Below are 24,233 nucleotides of genomic sequence, written 5' to 3'. Positions count from 1 at the left end.
GCAAAACGCACGGGCTGTCGGGAAGCTACTTGGTCATGGCGATAAGGTCGGGGTAGTAGTGGGAAAAAAAAAAAAAGGCATCACAGGCATCACTAGCATGACGGTTTGCAACTCCCCGGATTGGCCCTTTTTCCGCTCGGAGCTTTTTGGAGGGGAAAAAAACGTTGGGTGGAAGCGCTGGTGGTGGCCGGCGGCGGCTGGTCAACTGGCCGTGGCTTTGTTGGTGGAGCCTGATCTGCTACTGCGGTGGGTTGCATCCAGTTGGCGGCTGTTGTAATTTCAAGGTGAATGCTTGGGTGTAATATGATCCTTTCGATCGTTATTATTAGAAAAGTTATATAGTTACCGAGGGGTATAATAGAGTATGTTTTCATAATAGTACCAGCATTGGACGTACAGTGCAAAGACATGGCAGCATTGGCTACCGTATCTTACAAAAGGACAATGGATAATTAAGCTTCTGAAAATAGACAAAAAGAAATACGCACCTTCGGCAATAAAACTAAAATAAACCTGTCATTAATTTAAAACGTCTTTACTTTTCTTCACTCTTCTTCAGCATTGCACCTCTCGTCATCTGCCTAGGCACTAGTTAGCTCGGGTGCATCACATGCAGGTCCCAACAAGCTCGGTGCCAGACAAGGCGTCAAAGGTCATGGTGATGTAGTGCAACTCTGCTCTCCGGTCCAACACCACATATGTGCGCAGTTCATTCATAAAATATTATCCTTACTTTAATGCCACTCATTAGTGCCAGTGCATCCTCTTTCACCAAACACAGCCCCCGCTCCCAGTCCAACACCAAATCACTCCCTGAGTTCACGTGACCCAACCTCCTGGACGACCGCTATTGGCTGCTGCCTTTACCACCCACCAGGGCCACCACCAACCACCACTTGGCCTTCCCACTTCTCTCTCCGTTTCTGCTGCCTTTCCCTGACGTACGCCGCTAGTTTTAGTTCTGCCCACGCCTGACCATCTTTCGCAACGTCAACAACCCGTCCTCCAGTCCCTCCATCTCTGGATCTACCTTCACGCCAACATCCACCAACCTCACCCGCCGCCCCTCGCCATCTAGTCGACCGCCGCACCCAGTCTCCTACGCCTTTCCCCCCCTTCTACCTACCAAACGAACCGTCTTCATTTTTTGGTCGCTCTTCAAGCCGCCTCCCGTCACCATGAACCCTGAGTAGTATGTTCAAGGCTCCACCGCTCCGCGGGCTGTCCCCTGAAACCCCAAACGCCATGCTGACGATTCGACCGCAGAGTACCCAGCGAGGATGACGAGTCGAGATGCCCGCGATGCGGGCGCCCTTCTCTGCCTTCCTTTTCTTTATGCATCTTTCTGCCGCCCGATGAACTACGAATGCACCGATGATCTTGGGCGCCCGCCGCCCGGACCCGAGCTAACAGCCCTCTGCCTGCAGATACGACTACCTCTTCAAGCTTCTCCTCATCGGTGACTCCGGTGTAGGAAAGTCTTGTCTGCTGCTCCGTTTCGCGGATGATACCTACACGGAGTCTTACATTTCCACCATCGGTGTCGATTTCGTATGTTCAGGCTTGGTGCCTCAGCCGTCCCTCCTTGGACTAAGGAACATCGAATCTTCTAACAACGACGGTAGAAAATCCGCACGATCGAGCTCGATGGCAAGACCGTCAAGCTGCAGATTGTATGTGACCGACGCGCTCGTCCCGTTTCTCTCTGGATGCTAACCGACGCAGTGGGATACCGCCGGCCAAGAACGCTTCCGAACCATCACCTCTTCCTACTACCGCGGTGCTCATGGAATCTGCGTAGTCTACGATGTCACCGACATGGACTCTTTCAACAACGTTAAGCAATGGTTGCAAGAAATCGACCGCTACGCCACCGAGGGTGTGAACAAGCTCCTTGTCGGCAACAAGAGTGATATGTCCGATAAGAAGGTGGTCGAGTACACTGTCGCAAAGGTATGTTCATCACTCGCAGGCCGAGTTATGCGCCGCAACTTGGCTGCTACCCGGCTCCATGCTGACAACTGCAGGAATTTGCCGACTCCCTCGGAATTCCCTTCCTCGAGACTTCTGCCAAGAACGCCAGCAACGTCGAGCAGGCTTTCCTCACCATGGCCCGCCAGATCAAGGAGCGCATGGGCACCACAGCCGCCAACAACACCAAGCCCAGCGTACAGGTCGGCCAGGGCCAGGGCGTCGGCAACAACTCCAACAACAGCTGCTGCTAAGTTGCTGCTAGGCGAGATGTGTTTTATGAGAGCCAGAAGAAACCGCGCGCAGCCATAATCAGCCGTTTGACGAGCATCTCACGGAAGAGATAAGAGGAGAGCAGAGGAGAGAAGATTAGTTGCGCAAGGTTGTGGATAATGTGGACAGACTTTGTCATGACTTTTCATAGTTTCCGGGTTTCGTTTTTTTTTTGTTTTCCAGCTTATTGTTTCCCCTTCCTCTTTGTTGTTTTTCCCCATCCCCATCTTGCCGCCGCAACGCGTATAGAACGAGAATTACATGACTTGCCTCCCAAACTTGTGCTAGAGCGAACCAGAGAGCAACACGGGGGCGAAAGGGTTGCGCAGAGAGCAAAGTCGGGATCATGATATTTTTTTTGAAACCAGCTAGAACGGTGGGCGAGTATGAGGAGAGATGAATGTAGGAAATAATACGACTGCTTTTTTTCGCTGTATCCTCGAGTGATGTATGATTAAAAAATGCCGGACAGGAGACGCCGAATCACGGAGAATGTAAAAAGCACAGCTGAATCTTGGACGAGGCGGAGGCGGAGCTCTGTTTTGTGTGTTTATTTACGCCCACCTCCGCGTCCGCTCAGACCAGCACGGCATAAACGAGCTGCGAATAAGCTTTGTGTCTTCTCCCACGGCACAAACAAGTTTTGACGAAATTGTACCAAGGCAAACAGATGGGTTCACGACGATCCTCAGCCGCGGGGTGGCTAGCTGCGTGCGGTCCGTGTCCGCGTTTCAGGATGGGCGGGTAAGTTCTCCCGCCGAGTCTAATTATAGGACGTTGACGAAATGAAAGGGCTGAGATGAAGGAAAGGTTTTTCTTTTCTTGGCATCTGCTCATCATGGCGCTTGCCTCAGGTGCCGTCCGCGGTCGTCTGATTGCGACTGGGGAGGGAGGGAGTTGAAGTCGACAGAGAGTGTCATTGCAGGATTATGAGTGCGGGTAGTGAGAACGCTGGAGGAAAAAGAATTTTGGGTATTATCCAGCCAACTGTATGCAAGTCTTCTAGACAAACTGGTATTCTAAGAAATCAAACCCCAAGCGCTCGCGAAATGTGAATAAAACCGCCTTGTAAATGAGCATCATTTCCACCAGCCTTCCCCCGGACCAAGTAAAAAAAAAGAAAACAAAGTGACATAGAGGAGTTCTGCTAAAATAAGTGAAAGTAATTTGTACACGCCCAATTATGATTATGTGATTAAACTCATGCCATCATGCCCAGCACGCGCAGCGCCTTTTGCGTGCCCGGCTTAGCGCGCCGCCGCTTCTTACCGAAGAAGGGCATGAGCCGGCGCTCTTCCTGGTCGTAGTCGCTGTCCTCAGCCGGGTCAAACGTCATGATGGACGAGGCACCGTCGTCCATGATACCACCGCGACTGTGTAGCGTCGAGCCGGCCACGGACGGCGACGACGGGGAGGCGTTGAGGAAACGTGGCGTGGGCGGGGTCAGCAGGGACATGTGGTGGTACTGCTGCTGGTACTGTTGTTGGTTCTGAGGGTGGTAGGCGGACGAGAGCAACGGCGAGGACGAGGATGACGCAGGATCATATAGTCGGCTTGGTGTAGGCGGTGCCATGGCTGCTGTCAGAGTACCCTTTCGCAGGTGGGCAATGTGCGGCGTCGAGGAGGCGCGCGATACGGCCGACACAATGCTGTTGGTCGTGCGCATGGTGCTGTTGCTGAGCTGCCGGCGGAGGTGTGGCAGCGTGCTTGTCCCGACCGCACTCACGCGCGCCACGACGTGCTGCGGCTGCGGTTGTGGTGCGTGGTAATGATACTCGTCCTCGGGGCTAGGCGAGCGTCGAGAAGAAGCCGGGCGGAACTCGTCCATCTTGGGCTTGCCGGACAGCGGCGGCGTCACCTCCTGGGTCGACCTTGGTGCGAGCACAGACGACCCCATGTTGGCGACGGGCGTGAGAGGGCTCTGAGGGCCCGTCGGCTTAGGGAATGCGGAGAGTGTGCTGACGCGAAGTTGTGTCGGCTTGGGCTTGCGTCCAACGGGCGAGTCCTGTGGCGTGGGTGGCGAAGCCACGGCGAGCTCTGAGGGTTGTCGCTGCTGTGCATGCGAGGACTCCAGAGGTAAGGAATTGTAGTTGTCAGCGGTAGGCGTGGCCGGCCAAGTGGCGGTTCCAGAAGGCACGACGTCTGGCCGTGCAGACCGAGGGCGGCGCTCCGGCACGGAGATGTCCCATACGGCGGTCACAAAGTCAGCGATGTCCCGGGCCGACGCCGACGCCGGGAGCAGAAAGCTGTCGCCCGAGCCGCCAACAACCTCCGCGGTGATAATGGACCGCCGCCGACTGTTGCTGCTGCTGCTCAGAGAGGACGTCCGCTGCGAGTAGTGGCGGGAAGATGCACCGCTGCGGATAGATCCCTCGGGGGCGGCGTGCGACGTGACAGGCCGCTGCAGACGCCCGTCAGCATCAGCGTCGTCAGCAACAATCTGCGCAACCTTGAGCAGGTCCGCGCCGGCGAGTCGCTGCATGGCGGCGACAGTGGGCAGGTGCTCCGGGGGGTACTCGAGGATTAGAAAGCGTACATCGGCGTGCACGGCCAGGTACGTCTCGAGGTGCGGCAGCATGAGCGCTGCGAGAAGTGACGGACTGCTAAAGGGGTTTGTATCGCGGCGCTCAGCCATGTGAGGTGTTCTTGCGGTGGACGCAAAGGCCTGCATAGTATTGGCGAGGAGATACCTGTGTGTTGTCAGTACAAGTGCATCTAGGGGGAGAGTAGCAATACATACCGGAAGTCCAGACGCGCGCAGCGAGAGGAACCGGTTGGTTCCGTGCCGAACCGCTCAACTTGGCCAATGACGCGCGCCGCGTACTCGCGTCGCACGCCGGGCTGCACGCCGACGGCAAGAACCTGCTTGTGCGCGTGACGTAGGTGTCCACGAGCCGCGCCGACGGCGGCAGGCAGGCTACTTGTCGCCTTGCGGCCGAAGAGCGGCCGCCACAGGTCATTGCCATCATCAGCGCCGTCGTCGCCGGCTGCTGGTACATGGGGAGGAGAAGGGGAGAATGGTGGCGTGAGAGTGCCGCGGGCTGATGTCAGCGGATAGTGCTGCCGGAGAACGGCACGGATCGAGTTCTGCAGCTCAATTGGGGGCTGATTGGGCTCAATGGGGACATGGACGATGCTGCAGTCAAGTTCTTCAATCACTTCCTTTTCCGTGTCCGGCTGCTGTTGTTGCGGCTGAACTGGTAGTTCTTGCTGTTGTGATGGTTGCTGTGGTTGTTCCTCCTGCTCCTCGGGCACAACAACCTCTGTCGACTCGGCCTCGGTAGGCTCATTAGGCGGCGGCGTCTGTGCCGGGGTGGGAGGATGCAGGATGGTGACGCTCGGCTGTGGCGACGGCTTGTCACTAGAGGGTGCCCCATACACGGGATTGATATAGGCGAATGGGTCGTAGTCGTCCATGCTGGGCAGCGCCACGGGGACGGTCATCTGGACAGCCGTCTTTGGCGTTCCCTGATCATCGTCGACGGCGGGGTCTACCTCAGTGGTGACCTCCTGCTCACCGCAGGATTCATCCGGCGACGTGAGTGCTGCAGTGCCGTCATCAGTGTTGGCAAGCGAGTCCCGACTGCGAGTGCTGCCGCTATCCTTGGTGCTAGGCGAGGAGCGGCCTGACGATGACATCGAATTGCGCATGTACTCCTCCCGCATGGCGTTGAGGGCAGATTCGAGCAGTGGTTGGGGAGTGAGGTCAGAGCGAAGGTACAAGACGAGGTCCTCCATGCGAGGGAAGACGGGCTCGCAGTCGCTGTTGTTGTTGTTGTTGTCGTCGTCGTCGTCGTCGTCGTTATTGTTGTCATGTTTGTTATTGTCGTCGACTGGATTGCTCTTTGACGGGTGGTCACTGCCATCGTCGTCAATGTAGGTCGAGCGGCCCTGTTGCCAGCGACGCCTCTTTGTGCTAGGCACGGGCTGCAGCTTAATGACAGGCCGGGAGCGCTTGACGACAATGGTCCTGGGCCGGCTGGTGGTTGACGGGACGCGGGCGAGAGGGTAGGCCATGTTGGCCGCGACGGCGGTGGTGTTACCGCCGGTCGTCATCGTCAACGTTGATGATGACGACGATGGTGATGATGTTGATGAAGTATTGAATACCGACGCCGACTTCCCAAGGAAGTGGTGGGCTGGGACATTATTATTATAATCATGTGGCCTTGTTTCATCAGCAACGGTGGACGGGCGGCCGAGCTTGGGCGCATCAGCAGTGTGGTGATTATGGTTCAGCTTTGGCGTTGTGTGGTTATGCGTGGTGGTGCCTCTACCCACCGCCGCTTGGACGCTACCGCCTCGGCCACCTGAAGGCCGCCGCACAGACGTAGTGCTGCGCATGTCCAGAAGCGAGGCCCGGCCGTACTCTACCTGGCCAAACGACGAGCGCAGGCTAAACGCGTCCGACACGGGTGAAATTGGGCTGCTGGCGAACCGACGATGGTGGCGGGGATACCCGGCGCTTTCCCGCTTAGATTCGCTATCGACAGCCGTCAAGGTCGACAACGACGACACGGCGGACCGGCCTGTATGAAAGTCGTCGAAGCCAAAGACGGATGGCATCTCTGCCTGCTGATCATAGTGGACAACGGAGAAGCGATGCCGTTGGCTGGGGGCTGGAGACTTGACGGGCCGCTCCGCCGTGGCTGTGGGTGTATTTTGATCGTCGTCATCATCAAACGACGATGACTGCCCAGACGGCGCCGTTGCATCCTGTCCCGAAGTTGAATCTTGGAGTGGCAGGCTTGACGAGCGGCAAAGGCTGCGCATTGTAAGATCCAACTCGTTGGAGACTTGCAGGCTCGCCGTCTGCCTATCCAGCGCGTCAGCGGCCCGCATCGCCCGCGTGATTGGGTCCACCGCCAGCAGCGCATCATCTTCCAGGTGCCCGGCGACAGAGTAAGAAACTGGCGCGGAACGGGCACGCTGCTCTTCCTCGTCTCCCGCCTGTGAGAGACCTGCGAGCCCACGACGGGTGAGTCGGGCCAGCCGGGCTTCGGCGGCTGCGCGATCGCCGGCCGTTTCGTGGTGCATCAGGGCTTTGAGACAGAGTGCCTGGGCGCTTGCCGCGCCGCCTTCCAAAAATACAAGCCGCTGAGTGCTGCTGCCGCTTTCTTGGTTTTCCGATGCATTGCTGCTGCTCCCTCGCAGGAAGGCTTGGGCGTCGCGATGCCGTCGCTTCATGGCGGCATTGAGCTGGCGTAGGTGGTGGACGGGGTCGTAGACGTCGAGAAAGGATGATGCTGTCGCTGTCGTCGGCATGTATGTGTCCAAGGTGGGCAAGATGAGGATGTGCGGCGTAGACGGGAGCAGTCGCAGCTGCGTAGAGACGGTCTTGCTGGGGCCTTCGATGGCCACGATGGCGCTCTCCCAGGAAGTTGCCTCCGCCATGGCCAAGTTTGGCTGAAGGTGTTTCTCGTTTGAATTGCTTCGGTTGAGTAAAAGTAGTAGCGGATCAGATGCAGATGTGTTGCAAGTAAGAGTGGTCGTATGTCGTTGTTTGGTGAGTTGTCCCGGACGGGCGGGTTGCGTTTGTACGGAGTTTGTGCCGGCGGGATCAGATTGTCTTGGTGATCAAAGCTGACGGCAGCAGCCGGACATGCTGGGTTTCGTCTTGTGAATGGCAACCCGTAAGCCGCGGAAGGGGCTTATTGAAACAGGTTGATTTGGTTTGGTTCGGTTTCGTTTGGTCTGGTCTGATCTGATCTGGTTGGTTTTGGTTGCTCACAAGCGCCGCCGTGTAAGTGCGCCGAGGCCTAATAAAATGAATGGGAAAGTGCCCAAGTGGAGGTTGATTTTTGTGCTTTTCTGTAGGTACAAAGCAGCGTCGGCTAGTAAGACAAGTCACGGCAACTGCGACAGAAGAATGAATGGAACGTCTAACCAGAGACACAGAAAACAAAAAAAGACGGTCGGCGGATGGGAAAAAAAGAGATGAGAAAAAAGGTTTCCAGGATTGAGGGGATGGGGGCAGCAAAGATGGGTTGCGGGTTGGGTTGGTGCTAGTATTATCATAAATGAGCCCGTCTCCGTCAAGCAAGCACAAAGCAGCTGCGGCGAGAAGAGGTGAAGACTGGGCCGATCACTGGCAAGTTGTATCCACAAAGCTTGCAAGGAAGAGCCCCGTCGCACTGATCAGCCCAACATTGCATTGGGCTAGAGCTTTGCCGGAGCTCGGGGATGGATCATGGATGATGGATGTGATGGGGGATGAGGATGGGGGGGAGGGTCAAGCAACAGCAAAGTGGAAGTGCAGTGAAAGAAGCAAGCCATCTCCATGCTGCAGTATATTTTACAAGGCACTAACTAGGGCAGTCGGCCCGGTCCTCTATGCTTTCACTCACAGCAGTGTAGCACAGCACAGCACAGCACAGCACAGCACAGCACAGCACAGCACAGCACAGCACAGCACAGCACAGCACAGCACAGCACAGCACAGCACAGCACAGCACAGCACAGCACAGCACAGCACAGCACAGCACAGCACAGCACAGCACAGCACAGCACAGCACAGCACAGCACAGCACAGCACAGCACAGCACAGCACAGCACAGCACAGCACAGCACAGCACAGCACAGAACAGCACCGAACAGCAAGCACAGCACCAACTGTCCCTCTACTAAAACACACTGCAGAGTCCCGTCGCTTCTATTGTCTCTCCCCTCCAGCATACGCGCACGGTGTTTCTGCACTCTGCCGGGGGGTCTCGTAATAACTCGCCATTCATCCAACCATCCCGCCATGCCATGTCTCTCTCTTCTTCAAGGATGACAATCCCAGCTTTTTTTTATTTATTTTCGTCAGGGACCCTGATAGGGGCCGGACAAGAAAAAAGAAATGTCTGTTCTTGGCTCTTCTCGACCCCCCCCCCCCCAAAAAGACAACCGGAGAGCGGTATTCCTCCGCTTGGAGACAATTTGATGCGCGTCGGGCGTGCACCCTGTTGCTTTGAGCCCTGCCAAAGACAAACCTGCAGACCCTTTTCCTCGTGTGCTCTTTCTTGGCCCCGACATGAGGCCGGAAACCGCAAGGGGGTGAGCGATGGCTGGTCGCAACGGGTAGACAATGGAGCGCTTCGACCTCTTCTCATACATATTACACGGTCGTACATATTAGACGGCCTGCAGGCTGCACGTCTTGATGCATCGAAAACGGCAGTCGTACCGTACGGCTGCGCTCCGTGGCTCAAAACCCAGCCCCGGCCAGAGCTTGCGAGATCGCGGAGTCGGTGGCTTGCCCTCGCCTCGCCTCGCATCTCAGGGGGACGAGGGAAGCGTCGCTTGGGAAAATATGGCCTAGAGCTACACGCCCTTGGCTATAGGTGAACAGCATGACTTGACGGGTGTGATTGTCGGCTGGGATGGTCTTGTCTACAGACTACAGGGGGGGCCGGCTGGATAAAGAACCGACATGGGTCAGCCCAGCGCCGTTATTATTGCCCTGGGCATCCCGGGCGGTTATGAATTGCCAATTCCACATGCAATAAAGATATCATTCACATCTTTTATGATACTCGATGGGAGGAAAACATTAGTTATTTCAAACCGTAGCAACCGTTATGGGCCGCAATATCCCACATCTTCTCTTGATCATTTGCAGCACGCACATACCAGTTATTCGCACATGCATATGGATCACGCATCCCCCAGTGAATCTTGCTTTTTTTCTTTGTCTTCCCCTTCTGGGCCTCCCCAAGGACCCTTGTCATCGCTTCTGCTTTTCCCCAGGTCTGTGCTTGCTACCTGCCTGCGTGCCACTCCGGCTTGCTCTCGTCAGCGTACTTTTGCGCGCGACAAGCACAAGTTGCGTCCGCATGCATGTACATGACCGAGCCGGAAGTAGAGCGAATAGGTCAAAAATTACCAAAATATAACGGCCAGGAAACTTGACCTCTGCAAGGGAAAACTTGAAACCGCGCAGCCGGGCGGGGACGAGTGGACACAAGAATCTCGATTCTGGACCTGACAGCATGACAACTACCCGTTTTTTCTCTCTTTTCTTGCCAAGTTCACGATGGCCTCGCCAAAGTTTCTTATGCACGCGGGGTCTGGATCCTCTTGCATTAGCTGACCTTCTCTCTACCATCGTGGTCCAGTGGTTCCTGTGCAAGCCATCAATGCCAAAACACACAGGCCTGCGGCATCTGGAGCAACGTAGCTGTCACCGTTGTGCGACTTGCGGCTGATGCTGGGGATGCGATCTTCAGAGCTAACGAACGATTGACACGGCGAGGCGAGAAAGCCCCAGCTTCCGAGTCTCGCGAAAGAGGCAGAGATCAGTCATCTTTCAGGCCCCCAGCTGAGAGAGTCCTGACCGGAGGTTCGGTCGCAACAATTGCCCCATGAATCCATGTGCATACAGCCCATTCATTTCGTCTCGTCGGTGTAGGTCAAGTACAAACAAAACCCTAGGAGACGAGGAGACGGAGCACAGCGGGCAGGAGTCAGGTTCCGCTGCCGTATCCATCAAGGCCATGGGGAAGCTGGCAAGCCTCGCTCGCCCCTTGTCACTTGCTGTGCGCTTTGATGATTTCTTCACTCTTCCCAATCTTTTGGCCAGCTGCGGTCGACTTGTCACTTGGGGTCCAAGGTTGTCGGCCAAGGTTGTCGGCCAAGTGTCATCGAGGTCCGGACATTAATAGCTACATAGATAAATTCTTCAAGGACAGGGTGACATTGAAGGGAATGCTATATCTGTTACAAACGGCTTGTCGCCTATTGTCTTAGAGATGGTGCTGACCGAGGAGGGGCGACGCCAGCCCGGCCCGAGGCCAATCAGCACAAGCATCCGCCTCGTCTTTCTGCCTCCTAAAAAAGGGACGCATTGATACTTGCATGCCTCTGGCTCTGCCGGCCGCGACAATGCCCACCTTGGTGACATGTCTTGTACAAGGCACTGGGGGAAGAGTAGCTGGGCCAAGTGGGCATCGTCACCTTTCAATTAGACGGCCCGAAATTACCGGAGCTTCTGCTTCGACTTTCCCTAAGTACTGGCAGCCGCGCTGGTCGGTGTCGACGTCGAGAGTAGCTCTCCTCTCCTGTACAAAACGTGGCGTCTAAAAGAATGGGCTTTCTTCCTGGCCACTTTCCACGTCAACGATGATCGGCATTAATCTAATGGATAGCTGATGAGAAAACAGCGCAAGACTATCCACAAGACAAGACCAAGTGGATGACTTTCATTTCATCGTCTCTCGCTTTTATTCCCGGCTAGGTATATGAACAGAGACAGCAGAGACAACAGAGATAGCTTCTAGCGACATGTGCACCAGCAATCCGTAATCTGTACCAAGTTTGTTATTTTTAGAGACCAGGCTAGACATTATGTATTAGTATGCGTAAGCTCCAACGGTCGGCTTCAACGGCGGCATGCCGCGTTGTCTTTTGTCTTGCATCTTTGGTTGCGACATCCATGCAAAACGATGAAGAAACAGAAACCCACTAGTAAGCTGGTTGCATTTCCAATTCCTTCAATACAAGTCACAAAAGAAAGCGCCAACCAAAGACTATATGTTTAGTATGTTTCTCCTGTCGTCACAAATTCATGCACCGAAATCCCGGGACCATGCGGGCTTGCAGGGAGAAGGCCGCCGAACGACCTTGACCTTGGCCGCATGAACGAACCAAAAGAAAAAAAGTCTAAAAATTCACAACATCAATGGCAATCACAATGACAATCGCACGTTCCTTGGCCTTTAGAGACCCGGCCAGCCAACCATCTTCCATGAGCAGAGATAGAGAGGGACATGGGAACCCTCGCCCGCACGTCCCTTCTTGGGTTGCATCCGCTAAAAGTAGTCGTTGGTGATGAAGAGTTAACTGGTCAGGCTAATAGAAAGGCTAAAAAGGTAAACCGCCCACGCGGCACGGCGAGCCCCGGCCCAGGCCTGCGGACGGGGGTGCTCCCGGCGAAGAAAAAGCCTAACTTTGAACAGCCAGTTCATAATTAGTATGACCCGGGTTTGTTTGCCGCGGGCCCGCGAGACAACCCATCCGTCGTCGTCTTGGCCGAAGAGACAAGAAGAGGAGAGGGCAATCATCTCGGCCCCCGAAATGAAGGAGCACATGCGCGACAAAACCCCCGATCCCGTCCTTCCCCCATGGGCCAGCCTTGTGACATGATAATAAACACGGATTAAGAAGAGCCGAACAAAGAAGAGGGTCTCGATCAACTCGGCAGTTGGCTACATCTCCACGCCCCTGGAGATTTGATTTGGCGGCCTTGCAACGAGTTTCTATTCCTGGTACTGCTCTGTCTCCCTCCGCGCCCGTCTCTGACTCGTGGTCCTCGTTTTCCGAAGTTTCCGGCACAAAAACATTTTGTGGCCTTTTTTTTTTTTTTTTCCTTGTTTCGCCGTTCAACGATCACAAAGGATAGAAAAAAAGGCTTGCATGAAAACCATGAAACATCTGGTATGGAGACTTGGAGGATGCGCGGGTAGACAAGACACAGATGACTTGCATTGTTCTTCCCGTCCGCCCCGTCGGTTCGGGCACCTCCAACCCCAGCCGGCGGATAAGAGAAATTATCAGTACTGGCAGTAAAGGGTTGTCTCGAGTAATGTGCAATGTCGGTGGTTCTACTCGTGTTTGTCGTCGCGTTACAGATTCTGCAGGCTGGGAAGAAAGAGGCAGCCGGATTCTCGCAGCTTCACCAACATCCATCACCACCAGGGCAACGGCCACGGCTACGGCCACGGCGCAGCGCAGCGCTCACCAACCACCTACATAGCTTACACGGACAACACAAAACCAAAACGTCATGCATGCACGCTGCCGACAAGGCTCTTCGTCGTCGATCCGTGGGTGATACTATTCTCGTCCGTAACAAGTCCATCTATCGGGTAGCTGCTGTGTCTCAGACCTATGTATCTATCCGCCTCTAGCCAACCGAGACAGAGACTCCGTCCGAGTTGGTGCTTGATGCAGGTAAAGCACGGACAAAGTGTGTTTGACAACTCGCATCGCGTTCCAGCGCACAATGGAAGCTCGAAAGAAGCGGTGTCTGCAGGGCTCGGACGTTCTCAGAAGTGATCCGAGCTGGCTAGTCAGGCTTGTTGGGGCTGGCGATCTGACCATCCAGTCGTAGTTGTCGTTGATCCAAGAACTCGTATTCTCCTATCCCAAATTCACCCATACCGGTAGACCGTTTCCTCTTTTCTTTTTTTTAATCATCCATCAGCTCCGCGAGCTCCGCCTCCTCCTCCGCGGTCAGCATGCCTGCCTCCCCCTTGACCTCCTCCTCCTTCTCCTCCGTCTTGCCCGCGGCCGCCTTCTCCGCGTCCTCCTTGATCTTGCGGACCGTCTCGTCCAGCGCGTCCAGCGCGAGCGGCCACGTGCGGATCGTCCCGTCGATGCTCACGCTGCACACCCGCGTCGGCTCCCTGCCCGCGCCCTCCGCCAGCAGCACCAGGTCCGTAATCTCCTCAAAGTGGCCCGGCAGCGCCGCATACAGCCTCCCCATCGCGCGGTCCCAGACTTTCACATCCTCGTCGCGCCCGGCCGTCACCGCCCACCGCCGCGTCACCACCACGGCGCGCACGTAGTCGCCGTGCTCGAGCGACTCCTCCGCCTCGAAGCTTCGCGTCCGCGCCAGGCACTTGGCCGTGCCGTCCGCGCTGGCCGTCCACAGGTCCGCGTCCTCGTCTTCAGCGTCGAAGAAGAGCCGGTACACGCTCGTCTCGTGCTCCTGCACCGTCAGCCGCTCCGCGTCCGGCTGTCCGTGGTACGCCTCGGGGAGCTGCTCGGCGACCGTGAGGCTGACGCGCCACCGGCGGATGCTGGGGTCGCTGCTGGCGCTGACGAGAACGAGCGTGTCGGGCGCGCCGAGGACCGGGTCGAGCGCCAGGTGCTGCACCGCGAGCATCGTGGTCGCCGGGTCCTGCAGCGTGTGCATCCGACGGCCGCTCTCGGCGTCCCACACCATAATCTTCTTGTCGGCGGCGCCGCTGAAGACGACGGGCTTGCCGGAGAGCGTGCCGCAGATGACTGTCTTGACAAAGTCGCTGTGGCCGCTGAACTTGCGCCGCGGTTGCGCGGTGTCGAGGTCCCACGACCAGACGTCCTTGTCCCAGCAGCCGGCGTAGAGCGTCTTGTTGTCAGCGCCACCGATAGCCAGGCACGTCACGGGCGCCTTGGGGCCCCTGTAGGTGGTCTTTGTTTCTGTAGACTGCGAGAGGTTATCAGTAGTTGATCAGACCGTAGCTTGCGTAGGCAGACACGGCGTACTTCGAGATTGACCCTTCTGCAAAAGCCCGCAGACTCGGCGACGAGTATTGAGCCGTTGGGGTCAGCAGGGTCTGAGATAGCCGCCAAGAGCTTGGACTTCATAGATATGGGGTTGCCATTCTTATTGCCCGACTTGGCCGCCTTGCGCGCACGATTGGCGTTGGCAGCGCTGTGACGAGGTTAGTTTGGCGGTGATAGGTGGTGAGGGATGCAGCTCACTCGGATTGGAAGTAAAAGTCTGGATTTGAGGTTTGCATTGGGAATTATGTGCACACTCGCGTGGAGTCTCCAAAAGGGCGAGAACAAAATATTCGACAGAGGTTGTCTGCCCCTTTTAACTTGTAGTTTGAAGGTTGCCTATTCTCTTCGCCAGGCTTCCAAAATCCATGCCGCTGCGATTGGGCGGGGTGGCGGGGCAGCTTCAGGCAGTGGGCCGCATCTTGTCCGCAGCATCAAGCATTAAAGCAAGATCATATAAGCAACGGGGAAGTTAAATCATGTCATGCCAAGTCCTATAGTTCTCGATGCCATGGACTCGCTTGTAGATCAAGCATATTTAGCGCCGTGCCGTGTGTTGTTGTTAAGAAACAACTAAATGAAATAGCAGCAAGACATCCTGGCCAGCCAACAGTAGAGACTGATGACCCAGGTCTGAGCCAAAAGCTGACTGCAGAATGCATGTCTTTATAATTGTTTCGTACTCATATTCATATTGTTACTTTAAGTTCTAGCCAAACCAACGAAAAAAAATCTTCTTAATTCCTAGGCCAGCGTCGATTATCATCCGGATCGTGCCTGTTAGCCTGGTGCTCTGCCCAACATTGAATGGCCTCTCTGTGGTCGTTGCATCACATTGTCCTCTCAGAATCCTAGCTGTTTTTCCACGCCACACGATGAACATAATTTCAGCTCATGTAGCCTGAGATAATCTTTTTTTCCTATACTTGTTTAATACTTTATTCTATCTAGTATTTCTTCTCGAACTTGACTAGGTGGTGATGTGGCGCAAGCTCCTAGCCACACTAGCGGGGTCACAATCGTGGCGCAACGCATTTGGTGTTTAATTGAGACGCGTCTTCCGGCGCGTCTCCTGCATCCACACTAGTAGGCACATTGTCCTGGCCAAAAACCCCCCAACCTCAATCGACGTCCTTTTTCTTTGAATGTGATACGACTTGTCCGAGAACAATCCCATCCCACCGACTCAGATACAATGGACTCGACGCTGGCGCCCCGGCCGCGGCCGCGCCCGGCACACACCCAAGGCACCACGCGCTGCGCCTACACGCCCGACGGCGGGCGGCTCGTCACCGTCGGCTCCAACAACACGATCCGGTTGTACGTCACCGGCTCCGACGGCGAGCCGACCAACATCGACGACTGCCAGGAGCAGAACGTGGCCGTCGCCGCGAACCGCACCGACTTCGTCGTCGGCTCCGAGGACGGCACCGTCAGCCTCTTTTCGCTCGCATCCGCCACCTTTGAGCGGTTCCTGCTGCGCACCTCCCTCCCCGTCCGCGACGTCGCCCTGCCCGCCGACGGCAACAACCACTGGTGCGCCGTCGCGAGCGACGAGCTGACGGTCAAGCTCGTCGACACGCGCGACCCGAGCCGCGTCCGGCACCTGCGCGAGCACGGGCGGCCGGCGCGCCACGTCAGCTTCGACCCGCGCGGCGGCCTGCTCGCGCTGTCCGGCACCGACGGCATCCTCTACGTGTACTCGCTGACCGCCGAGGAGCCGGAGCTGATCCGCAAGGTGGACGGGGTGATTGGCGCGCTCGACGCGGACGCCTCGGCGAGCTCCAAGGCCGCGTGGCACCCGGACGGCCGCGCGCTCGCCGTCCCGACCCCGACGCGCGACATCCAGGTCATCTCCAGGGGCGACTGGGAGAAGCAGCGGTGCTTCGCCGACGGCCACCTGGGCGATGTCACCGCGCTGGCATGGTCGCCCAACGGCGCGCTGCTCGCGTCCGCGGGCAAGGACGGCAAGATCCTCGTCTGGGAGACCAAGACGCAGAGTGTGCTACAGCGCGCCGACTTTGCCAACGTCGTCGACATGTGCTGGCACCCGCGCAAGAACATCCTATCCTTCACCACGTCCGACGGCGAGGTCTACATCTACCCGGACTTCCTCGGCGAGGCCTGCGCGCCGCTGCTCAAGCTGCCCCTCCAACCCGCGCCGTTCATCCACGACCCGCTCTCGGAAATCTCGGGCAACCGACAGGCACAGCTGCCACCGCCACCCGGCGCGGAAAACGGCGGCCACAAGTCGCATGACCAACTCCCCACGCGGGGTCGGCGTGACTCCCTCGGCAGCCTGGACTCCTACCTGGGTGGCGGCAACGCCGACGACGACGACTTCGTGGTGGACGACGACAACGCGGGCTACGCGCCGGGTCTGCTCAGCAAACGCGGTCGTGACGCCGACGACGACGGCGGCCGCAGTAGCAAGCGCAGATACCTCCCCCAAGGGGGGCCCATCTACCACGAGCCCTTCCAGCCCGGGTCCACGCCGTGGCAGGGCAACCGCCGGTACCTGTGCCTCAACCTCGTCGGCTTCGTGTGGACCGTCGACCAGGACGCGCACTACACCGTCACCGTCGAGTTCTACGACCACGAGCTGCAGCGGGACTTCCACTTCACCGACACCTTCCACTACGACCGGGCGTGCCTCAACGAGCGCGGCGCCCTCTTCGCCTGCCCGCCGCGCGACAACGGCCAGCAGCCCGCGACCCTCTACTACCGCCCGCACGAGAGCTGGACGCAGCGCCTCGACTGGCGCATCGAGCTGCCCCGCGGTGAGGCCGTCACCGCCATGTCGCTCAGCGAGTCCTTCATCACCGTTACCACAGACGCCGGCTACGTGCGCGTGTACACGCTCTTCGGAGTGCCTTGTCGCGTCTACCGCTCCAAGAGCACGCCGATGGTAACGTGCGCTAGCTGGCGCGACTACGTCCTGACCGTAGGCAACGGGCCGCTTGGGCCGGACGGCTCGGCCCGGCTGCTCTACACTATTGAGAATGTCAAGCGTGATGAGATTTGTCAGAACGAGGACACGCTTGCCCTGCCGCCAGGAGCGACACTCAAGAGCGTATTCTTCTCTGACAATGGTGTACGTTCTCCCCGTACCTACCGGTTTTAATAACGCCGTGTTCCTTACTGACAGTCATGCTCTAGGATCCCTGTATATATGACTCGACAGGCACATTGCTGACCCTGTTGCACTGGCGCCAGCCCTCACGCGCCTGCTGGGTACCGCTTCTTGACACCAAGCTTCTACCACGTCTCGCATCCGGCCGCAAGCATGAGACGTATTTCCCCATTGCCGTGGCCGACGACAAATTCCACTGCATCATCCTCAAGGGTGGCGACAAGTACCCCTACTTTCCCCGCCCTCTGCTCTCCGAGTTTGACTTTTCCATTCCCCTGTCAGCACCCAAGGTCAAGGAGCCCAAGCCGAAGAAAACGAAGCAACCTCGCGCGGACGGCGAAGATCTCGGCAGCGACGTGGACGAAGACGAGGAAATGCAGGAGGACGACGACGACGACGATGATGATGACGAGGTTGAAGAGCTATCGGAGACTACGAAGCTCGAGCAGACATTTATGCTCAAGGGCGTGCAAGCCGCGCAGACGCGGGACCTGTTCGACGCGACGAGTGGCGGTCACGCGCAGCGCAGCCTGCTGGCGCGGCTGGAGCTCGAGATCGACAAGACACTGCTGCAGTTGCTCGCCGTGGAGTGCCGCGAGGGTGAAGAGCGCGGGATGCGAGCGCTGGAGATGGTGCAGCTGATGCGAGACCGCACCGGGCGCATGATGGAGGCGGCCAGCAAGGTGGCGGAGCGGTACGGGCGCACAATCCTCGGAGACAAGATTCGCGAGGTGGGCGAGAAGAGGGCGTCCGGAGAAGACGACGACTTCTGATTCTGCTGATCTGCGGACGGCACTAAAAAGCGAACATGTGTATGTGATGGAGAGCCTCATGGTATATGTTTCATATGGGTAATTAGGTTCGGGCCATTGGTAGGCCTGAGGATTCAGGGCGTTTTAGTCTTTACTGCATCCGTATTGCGCGCAACATGAATAATGACAATTTTTCTCTCGATTCGCGCCATTCTGGCGTGGTGTAACGGTGGTTTGGTGGTTTGGCTAACGTCTGGCTGAAGGAAGGTTTTCAAGACGGCTAAAGACGCGGCCCACGACGACTTAATAAATCGGTCCGTTTTACACGTTCGTTTTCTGCAGCAAACTTATTCCTGCGGTGGAAACTGGGTCCCACGGAGTTGGTTGTGTTTGGGCTAGGATGTGAGGTTTGTCATGTGTAGCATATTGAGTGTTTTGATAATGGAGCCGGCTAACAATTGACGGCTTTTAGCAGCCGGGAGCGTGCTTGGTTCGTGACAGCGCTTCATGCATTACCGCATGAGCATTGAAGACAGGTCTCTTTGGTGAGCTCTATACGAATAAGGTGTTCGCTCAGCAGGTGAGTTTGGGAAAGGCTGACGGATCTTGTGCCCAATGAGATGAGGGTGGGCGGGCGTTGCTTTGCGCGCATCTCAGGCTGCATGGCGCAGATCTGGTCTGCTCTAGTGGTTGCGACCAGAGAGAACGACTGGATGCCAGTGCCCACCAATACTGTCGCACACCCAGTGGGACGGTAAGCGAGGGCGCAGACAAAGTTGCTTTTTTCTTGATTGGCTTGGGCAAGCCAACCAGGGGTGTATTTGCGCGTGGGAGTGGGTGTGGCGCCCATCCCGGTGGTGCTGATGGGTGAGCTCGCTGGCCAACTTGGTCACTGGACGGAGCGGCGATGCAGATGCGCAAGAGGCCGGATCTGGCCAATGCTGAGGACGGCGCGCCGGACGACGGACGGGAGAGGGCAAGCAAACAGTGGTAACTGCGTTGCAATTTCCACAAAAATCTGTGGCCACGTAATATTGACTGGCAACTATTATATCGATGGCCGAGACATGCTGTACAATAGTCCACAGAATATGGAATGCATGCATGTGGAATGCGGAAAGCAGCCGTCATGGTTGGGTGTTGCAGACGAGACAGGTGGTGGAGAAGGGCTTCGACGTTGAGCAGGAGGACAGTCAAGGACAAGGACAAGTCTCCACGAGGGCTCAGCGACTCGTGAGGTCCGCGGAATGTCTCGTAGATTTGTGGTGCCGAAGCTTTTGTCTTGTGACGGTCATTGTTCCGCTGTGGCTGATGTGCAGAAGAAGAAACGGCTGCGAAGGCCCGGGGGGTGGTGTGGGCGGGTTGTTGCCGAGGGAAGACATCGGTTGTACGTTATTGGAAAGTATAGCGTGAGTCGTGTAACGGGATGCTTGCACAGGCGTATGTAGTAAGTAACTGAAGTTGAAACTAGAGCGGAGAGCGATACGAAAATGACTGGGGAAGGAAAGGGAATTAGTTGTGCTGAGATGGGAGCAACTGACAACTGCGTGTCTCTGGGTAGCTACATGCGAGACTGGTGGTGGAGAAGTGGTGTGTTGGAGCTGTGGTAGAGAACAAGCGCCGTGGTAGAAGATGAACAATGCACAAGTGTAGATGTATAGGGGCGGTGGACTGGAAAAGATGGTGGACGAGGTTGTGAGGCTTGTGGTGATGCTGGGAACACCTCTGTTTGCAGTCGAAATGGAGCGACAACGAGCGAGGCAGCATCAATCAGCAGAAAAGAGCTTTACAAGTAACCTGGTTGCAGGTACTGCTGAACATGAATGTACTGAGCCTGCGTGGTGGTTCGCTGAGCAGTACTTCAGACTAGGTAGCTCCGCAACATTAACCTCACGAGGGAGGAGCACGGCACTTGAGCGCGGCGGAGAGGAACTGGTGCTATTGACTGGGTGCGCATAAAAAGTTAATGAGATCAGAGTCGGGACAGAGATTAATAATTAGTCAAGTCAATAACCAATGTGCCAGGGTGTGTTCGGAGATTCGGGGCTGTCATGATGCTTGTACCTTGTATGCATAGCTTCACCGAAGCATCTGCGCTAGGGAAAGGGAAGTTTCTGCTTAGAAAAAAGGAAGGATTTGTACAGGCCTAGGTTTCAAGTGTCGAGGAATAGCTGAATTGACATTTCTAGCCAAGGTTTAAAAGCACCAATAAGACCGGATGCTAGAGTTAGGTTAGGGGAACCCCGCCGGCTAAAACACACCGGAGCGAGCGAGCCCTGTCACGGTCACCAAGTCCGGCAGGTCATGTACATACAGATTCGTACATGCAAGCGTTGCGAGTGCTGCGGGCTTCCTTGTTGGGGACTGGGGAGACACGAGGAGTTGCAGATGGTTATCTGGGTCGAGGGAATCTTCCAGCACTCATCTCTACTGACAATTTGACGACCGTATCTTGACAGCAAGTTACCTGCCAAGCAACTAAAACATGTCAAAGGCAGAAGCCGGGCGACCACCGGCTGGAGCAACTCCCGTCTGTGACAAGGCCGCTAAAACTCGAGTAGCCGCTAAAGAATCCGCTAATTTGATCCGATGCTGGGCGGGCTGGCTGGTGGCAGCTCCTCGGGGGGACGAGGCATGGAGGGAACCTCTACCCTCCAGACGGTCTGAGGAACTGACATGACACATTCGGCACGGATTCGGTAACTACTTTGCTGATATACGTAAAGGTAAGTATCCGTACCGTCACCTACTGTACACCAACTCTGCTCACACAGACCGCCCAAACTCTATCGGCTTCATAGCCAATCGGTCGTCATGATCACAAGCTCAGACGGGGGCAGGTGGCCATCGGCGCAGGCACTCTTGGCCTTTTGTCACTGCAGCCATCTGTGTCGGCTGTTGCCTCGTGCATCTTCCCTTCCAAAGGCAGGCCGCTACCTACTACAGGCAGCTGGGCAGTTAACGGATTACTGCAGTACATTTTTCTTAGTGGCCTGGGGCAGTTAGCGTCTCAAGTTCCACCCAAGCAAGCCCAGCACAGCGCATGCAGGGCTTGCCTTGCAAGAGCATGAAGGAACGTTGCTAAGGTTAAAGTATCGTAGCTATTTCTTCTCAAGCAAAGATACCATCTCCCTAACTTTACCCCCAACCCTTGTTGCTTGCTTCACCTTGACCCCCCCCCTGCCTCCACCACCAGAGGACAGAAAACCCACAACCTCACTAAATCCACCACCGAACCCAGGGCGCCTTACCTTACTAACTAACAGCTTCCTTCCACCTACATTCTCGCGAAACCGTTTCAACGCCTCATCTCGCCTTTCGCAACTCGTCTCTCGCAAACCTGGACTTGGTCCTCGCCCTTCTTCTCTTCTTTCTTCATTCACCACTTCTCACCAATCTACCATCCCTAACCATCACTTGCGCCTACAGCCTCATCCGTCTTCGCCTCTCGATTCCTTCCGCGCTGCGCCGCGCCTCGCCACCCATCGTTCGTCGCTTGCGACATGAGGTTAGTGTCGATGCCTCTCACCATCACCGCCTATCCCCCCCAGCATATCCGCCTCTTATCTTTTCGCTCATCTCGCAATCGCCCGTCCATCGCTTCCCCTCCGAACCGGGGTCGCCTTTTTTTCTAAACCTGTTCCTGCGTCGCCGTCTCGTCCGCGCACTCCCCTGCCCGCCCGCCCCCCTTCCCCGCTACCAAAGCTCGGCCACCTCCGTAAGCTGACACTTGACTTTTTTTTTCTCCAGCGCCAATGGCTACCGCAACTGAAGGCCCTTACACCTCGTCTCTGCCGCCAGATCGGCCTCGCGATCGTCTCGTCTCTCGAACTATCCCCCTTGCTCGCTCTTCTGCCGTCATGACGTCCTCTTCTGGCGACGCCATGGACGTTTCGCCTTCTCACACGCCGCCTGCCAGCAACACATCTCCTCCAGCCCACAACGACTACGATTCCAAGTCAAACGGCCGCTCCAACAACTCGCCTCCTCGAGACGGCCCTTCCTCTTCTTCTGCATCCATGGCTGCTCCTCCGCCCTCCGCCGCCGGCGCCGCCCAGCAGCCCAAGATCGTCCAGACAGCCTTCATCCACAAGCTCTACAAGTTAGCTCCCCCAGTCCCTACTTCCACTTGCGCGCGCGCCTTGCTTACACACTGCAGTATGCTTGAGGATTCCCAGATTCAACATTTAATATCATGGTCCTCCACCGCCGAAAGCTTCGTCATGTCGCCCACTGCCGACTTTTCCAAGGTTCTCTCGTAAGAATACTCCCAACCCTCTCCTTGTGCGACCACCGCTTTGCGACTTGCTTCTAATTTGCCTTAGCCAATACTTCAAGCACACCAATATCTCATCATTTGTGCGACAATTGAACATGTATGGATTTCACAAAGGTACGACTCAATTCCACACTCGCCCCCTCCTCATCAGCCTCCTAATCATCTAGAACAGAACGAGACGTTTTCCACACTGGGAATCCCGACACCACCCTCTGGGAGTTCAAACACGGCAATGGCAATTTTAAACGTGGCGACATTGCCGGCTTGCGCGAAATTAAGCGTCGCGCCAGCAAGCAGCTCGTCCCCAAGGAAAACACCTATGTCAAGGCCAGTCCTTCTCAGCCAGGCACGCCAGCCGAGCCTGTCCAGTTGCCGCCCGAGGGTACCGACGCCAGGCTTGCGCATCTAGAGCACAGTCTCTATGACCTGGGCACCCGGCTACACAGAAGCGAGGAGCAGTCGCACTACATGCAGCTTCGCAATCAAGCGGCACTCGACACAGTATCCCGGCTCTTGCAGTTTAACCAAGAGTTGTCGCGCATGCTGTTAACCTTGACCCCAGTCGACAGTCCCACGCACCGCGATGGTACGTATCAGATGTACTCTGTACACCCCAGCAATATCGTGTTACTAACTAAAGTAGTGGTGGCGTTACAAACTGAAATGCAACGGCAGGCCGAATTCGTGCGCACATTTGAAGAACCCTCGGAGCCGCCTTATCCCGCAGGCAGATCTTATCTTGGAAATGTTGACAATGCCCCGGTTTCGCCGAGACAACTCCCACAAGACGACGGCCGTCGCGCCGCACCCGGCATTGCCCAAATGCGCCCTCAGCCATCCTATCGCCCATTGGTGTCGTCCAATCTTACTTCTGGCAGCCGCCGATTTGGATCCATCGGGGGTACCAGTCCGAATCAGTCTTCACCGCTTCGCAATGCAGCGCCCGCACCACCGCCCGCCCCCCATTTGCTCTCCGCAAATGAGCCGCCTGGCATGGGTATGGGCCGTCGACACACTGCCGCCGATATTCGAGCCCATGGGTGGCAGGCCGGCGCACCGCCTTACCCATCGTCAAACCCGGCGTCTGCGCCCTGGCCGTCATCACCTAACCGAATCCCTCCGGAAGATCAGCGCATCCGAGAGTCCCTATCAACCTACTCGCTGCAGGGCGCTTCACATGCACACCCGCGGTCTCGCCCGACAACGCCCCCTCCCCCCACGGCCAACGGCGCAACCAACGGACACGATGCATTTGCCGGCTGGGGCTGGAATTCAACCAGCAGTCGTGAAGGCCGGGGTCCCTTGTTCAAGGACACATCAGGGCCCCCTACCAGACGCGGTAGCATGGCCCATATTCTCAATCCGAGCAGTGCCGAGAACAGATCCGACGAAGACGACGACTTGCGAGGCGACGATGATCGAAAACGCAAGCGCGTGCAGTAACGCCGATTATGCGCGCAGCTAAATTCAACAATACTCGGCACGCCATATATACAACACGTCAACATTAGTTGGATAACAAGTGAAAATTATTAAATATACATCAAACATATCAACCTTTAAGCATCTAGTTCAT

The 24,233-nt window shown here is 56.5% G+C and overlaps 5 protein-coding genes across 5 annotated transcripts; 3 read left to right on the top strand and 2 right to left on the bottom strand.

Annotated features, from left to right (window-relative positions):
- Window positions 1-1,178: 1,178 nt before the first annotated feature.
- Window positions 1,179-2,225, top strand: ISF_08512 (YPT1_NEUCR GTP-binding protein ypt1; the record flags this gene model as incomplete). Its single annotated transcript, XM_018852115.1, has 5 exons — window positions 1,179-1,189; window positions 1,428-1,551; window positions 1,626-1,673; window positions 1,726-1,953; window positions 2,028-2,225. The coding sequence occupies 5 exons, from the start codon at window positions 1,179-1,181 to the stop codon at window positions 2,223-2,225; spliced, it is 609 nt and encodes a 202-aa protein (XP_018700715.1).
- Window positions 2,226-3,445: 1,220 nt separating this feature from the next.
- ISF_08511 (hypothetical protein) lies at window positions 3,446-7,638 on the bottom strand (the record flags this gene model as incomplete). Its single annotated transcript, XM_018852114.1, has 2 exons — window positions 3,446-4,934; window positions 4,985-7,638. 2 exons carry the CDS (start codon window positions 7,636-7,638, stop codon window positions 3,446-3,448), a joined length of 4,143 nt encoding a protein of 1,380 aa, XP_018700714.1.
- A 5,776-nt stretch (window positions 7,639-13,414) lies between these two features.
- On the bottom strand, window positions 13,415-14,732 carry ISF_08510 (WD repeat-containing protein; the record flags this gene model as incomplete). The annotated part of the gene is made up of 3 exons (XM_018852113.1): window positions 13,415-14,416; window positions 14,476-14,644; window positions 14,695-14,732. The coding sequence occupies 3 exons, from the start codon at window positions 14,730-14,732 to the stop codon at window positions 13,415-13,417; spliced, it is 1,209 nt and encodes a 402-aa protein (XP_018700713.1).
- Window positions 14,733-15,688: 956 nt separating this feature from the next.
- ISF_08509 (WD40 repeat-like-containing domain protein) lies at window positions 15,689-18,399 on the top strand (the record flags this gene model as incomplete). The annotated part of the gene is made up of 2 exons (XM_018852112.1): window positions 15,689-17,587; window positions 17,653-18,399. 2 exons carry the CDS (start codon window positions 15,689-15,691, stop codon window positions 18,397-18,399), a joined length of 2,646 nt encoding a protein of 881 aa, XP_018700712.1.
- A 3,734-nt stretch (window positions 18,400-22,133) lies between these two features.
- ISF_08508 (flocculation suppression protein) lies at window positions 22,134-24,100 on the top strand (the record flags this gene model as incomplete). The annotated part of the gene is made up of 5 exons (XM_018852111.1): window positions 22,134-22,480; window positions 22,538-22,636; window positions 22,704-22,771; window positions 22,830-23,243; window positions 23,301-24,100. 5 exons carry the CDS (start codon window positions 22,134-22,136, stop codon window positions 24,098-24,100), a joined length of 1,728 nt encoding a protein of 575 aa, XP_018700711.1.
- Between the last annotated feature and the right edge of the window lie 133 nt (window positions 24,101-24,233).

Source organism: Cordyceps fumosorosea (assembly GCF_001636725.1).
Source record: "Cordyceps fumosorosea ARSEF 2679 chromosome Unknown scaffold_31, whole genome shotgun sequence".
Lineage (NCBI taxonomy): Eukaryota > Fungi > Ascomycota > Sordariomycetes > Hypocreales > Cordycipitaceae > Cordyceps > Cordyceps fumosorosea.
Note: the sequence above shows the minus strand (reverse complement) of the source record. Positions and strands in the feature narration are given on the sequence as shown.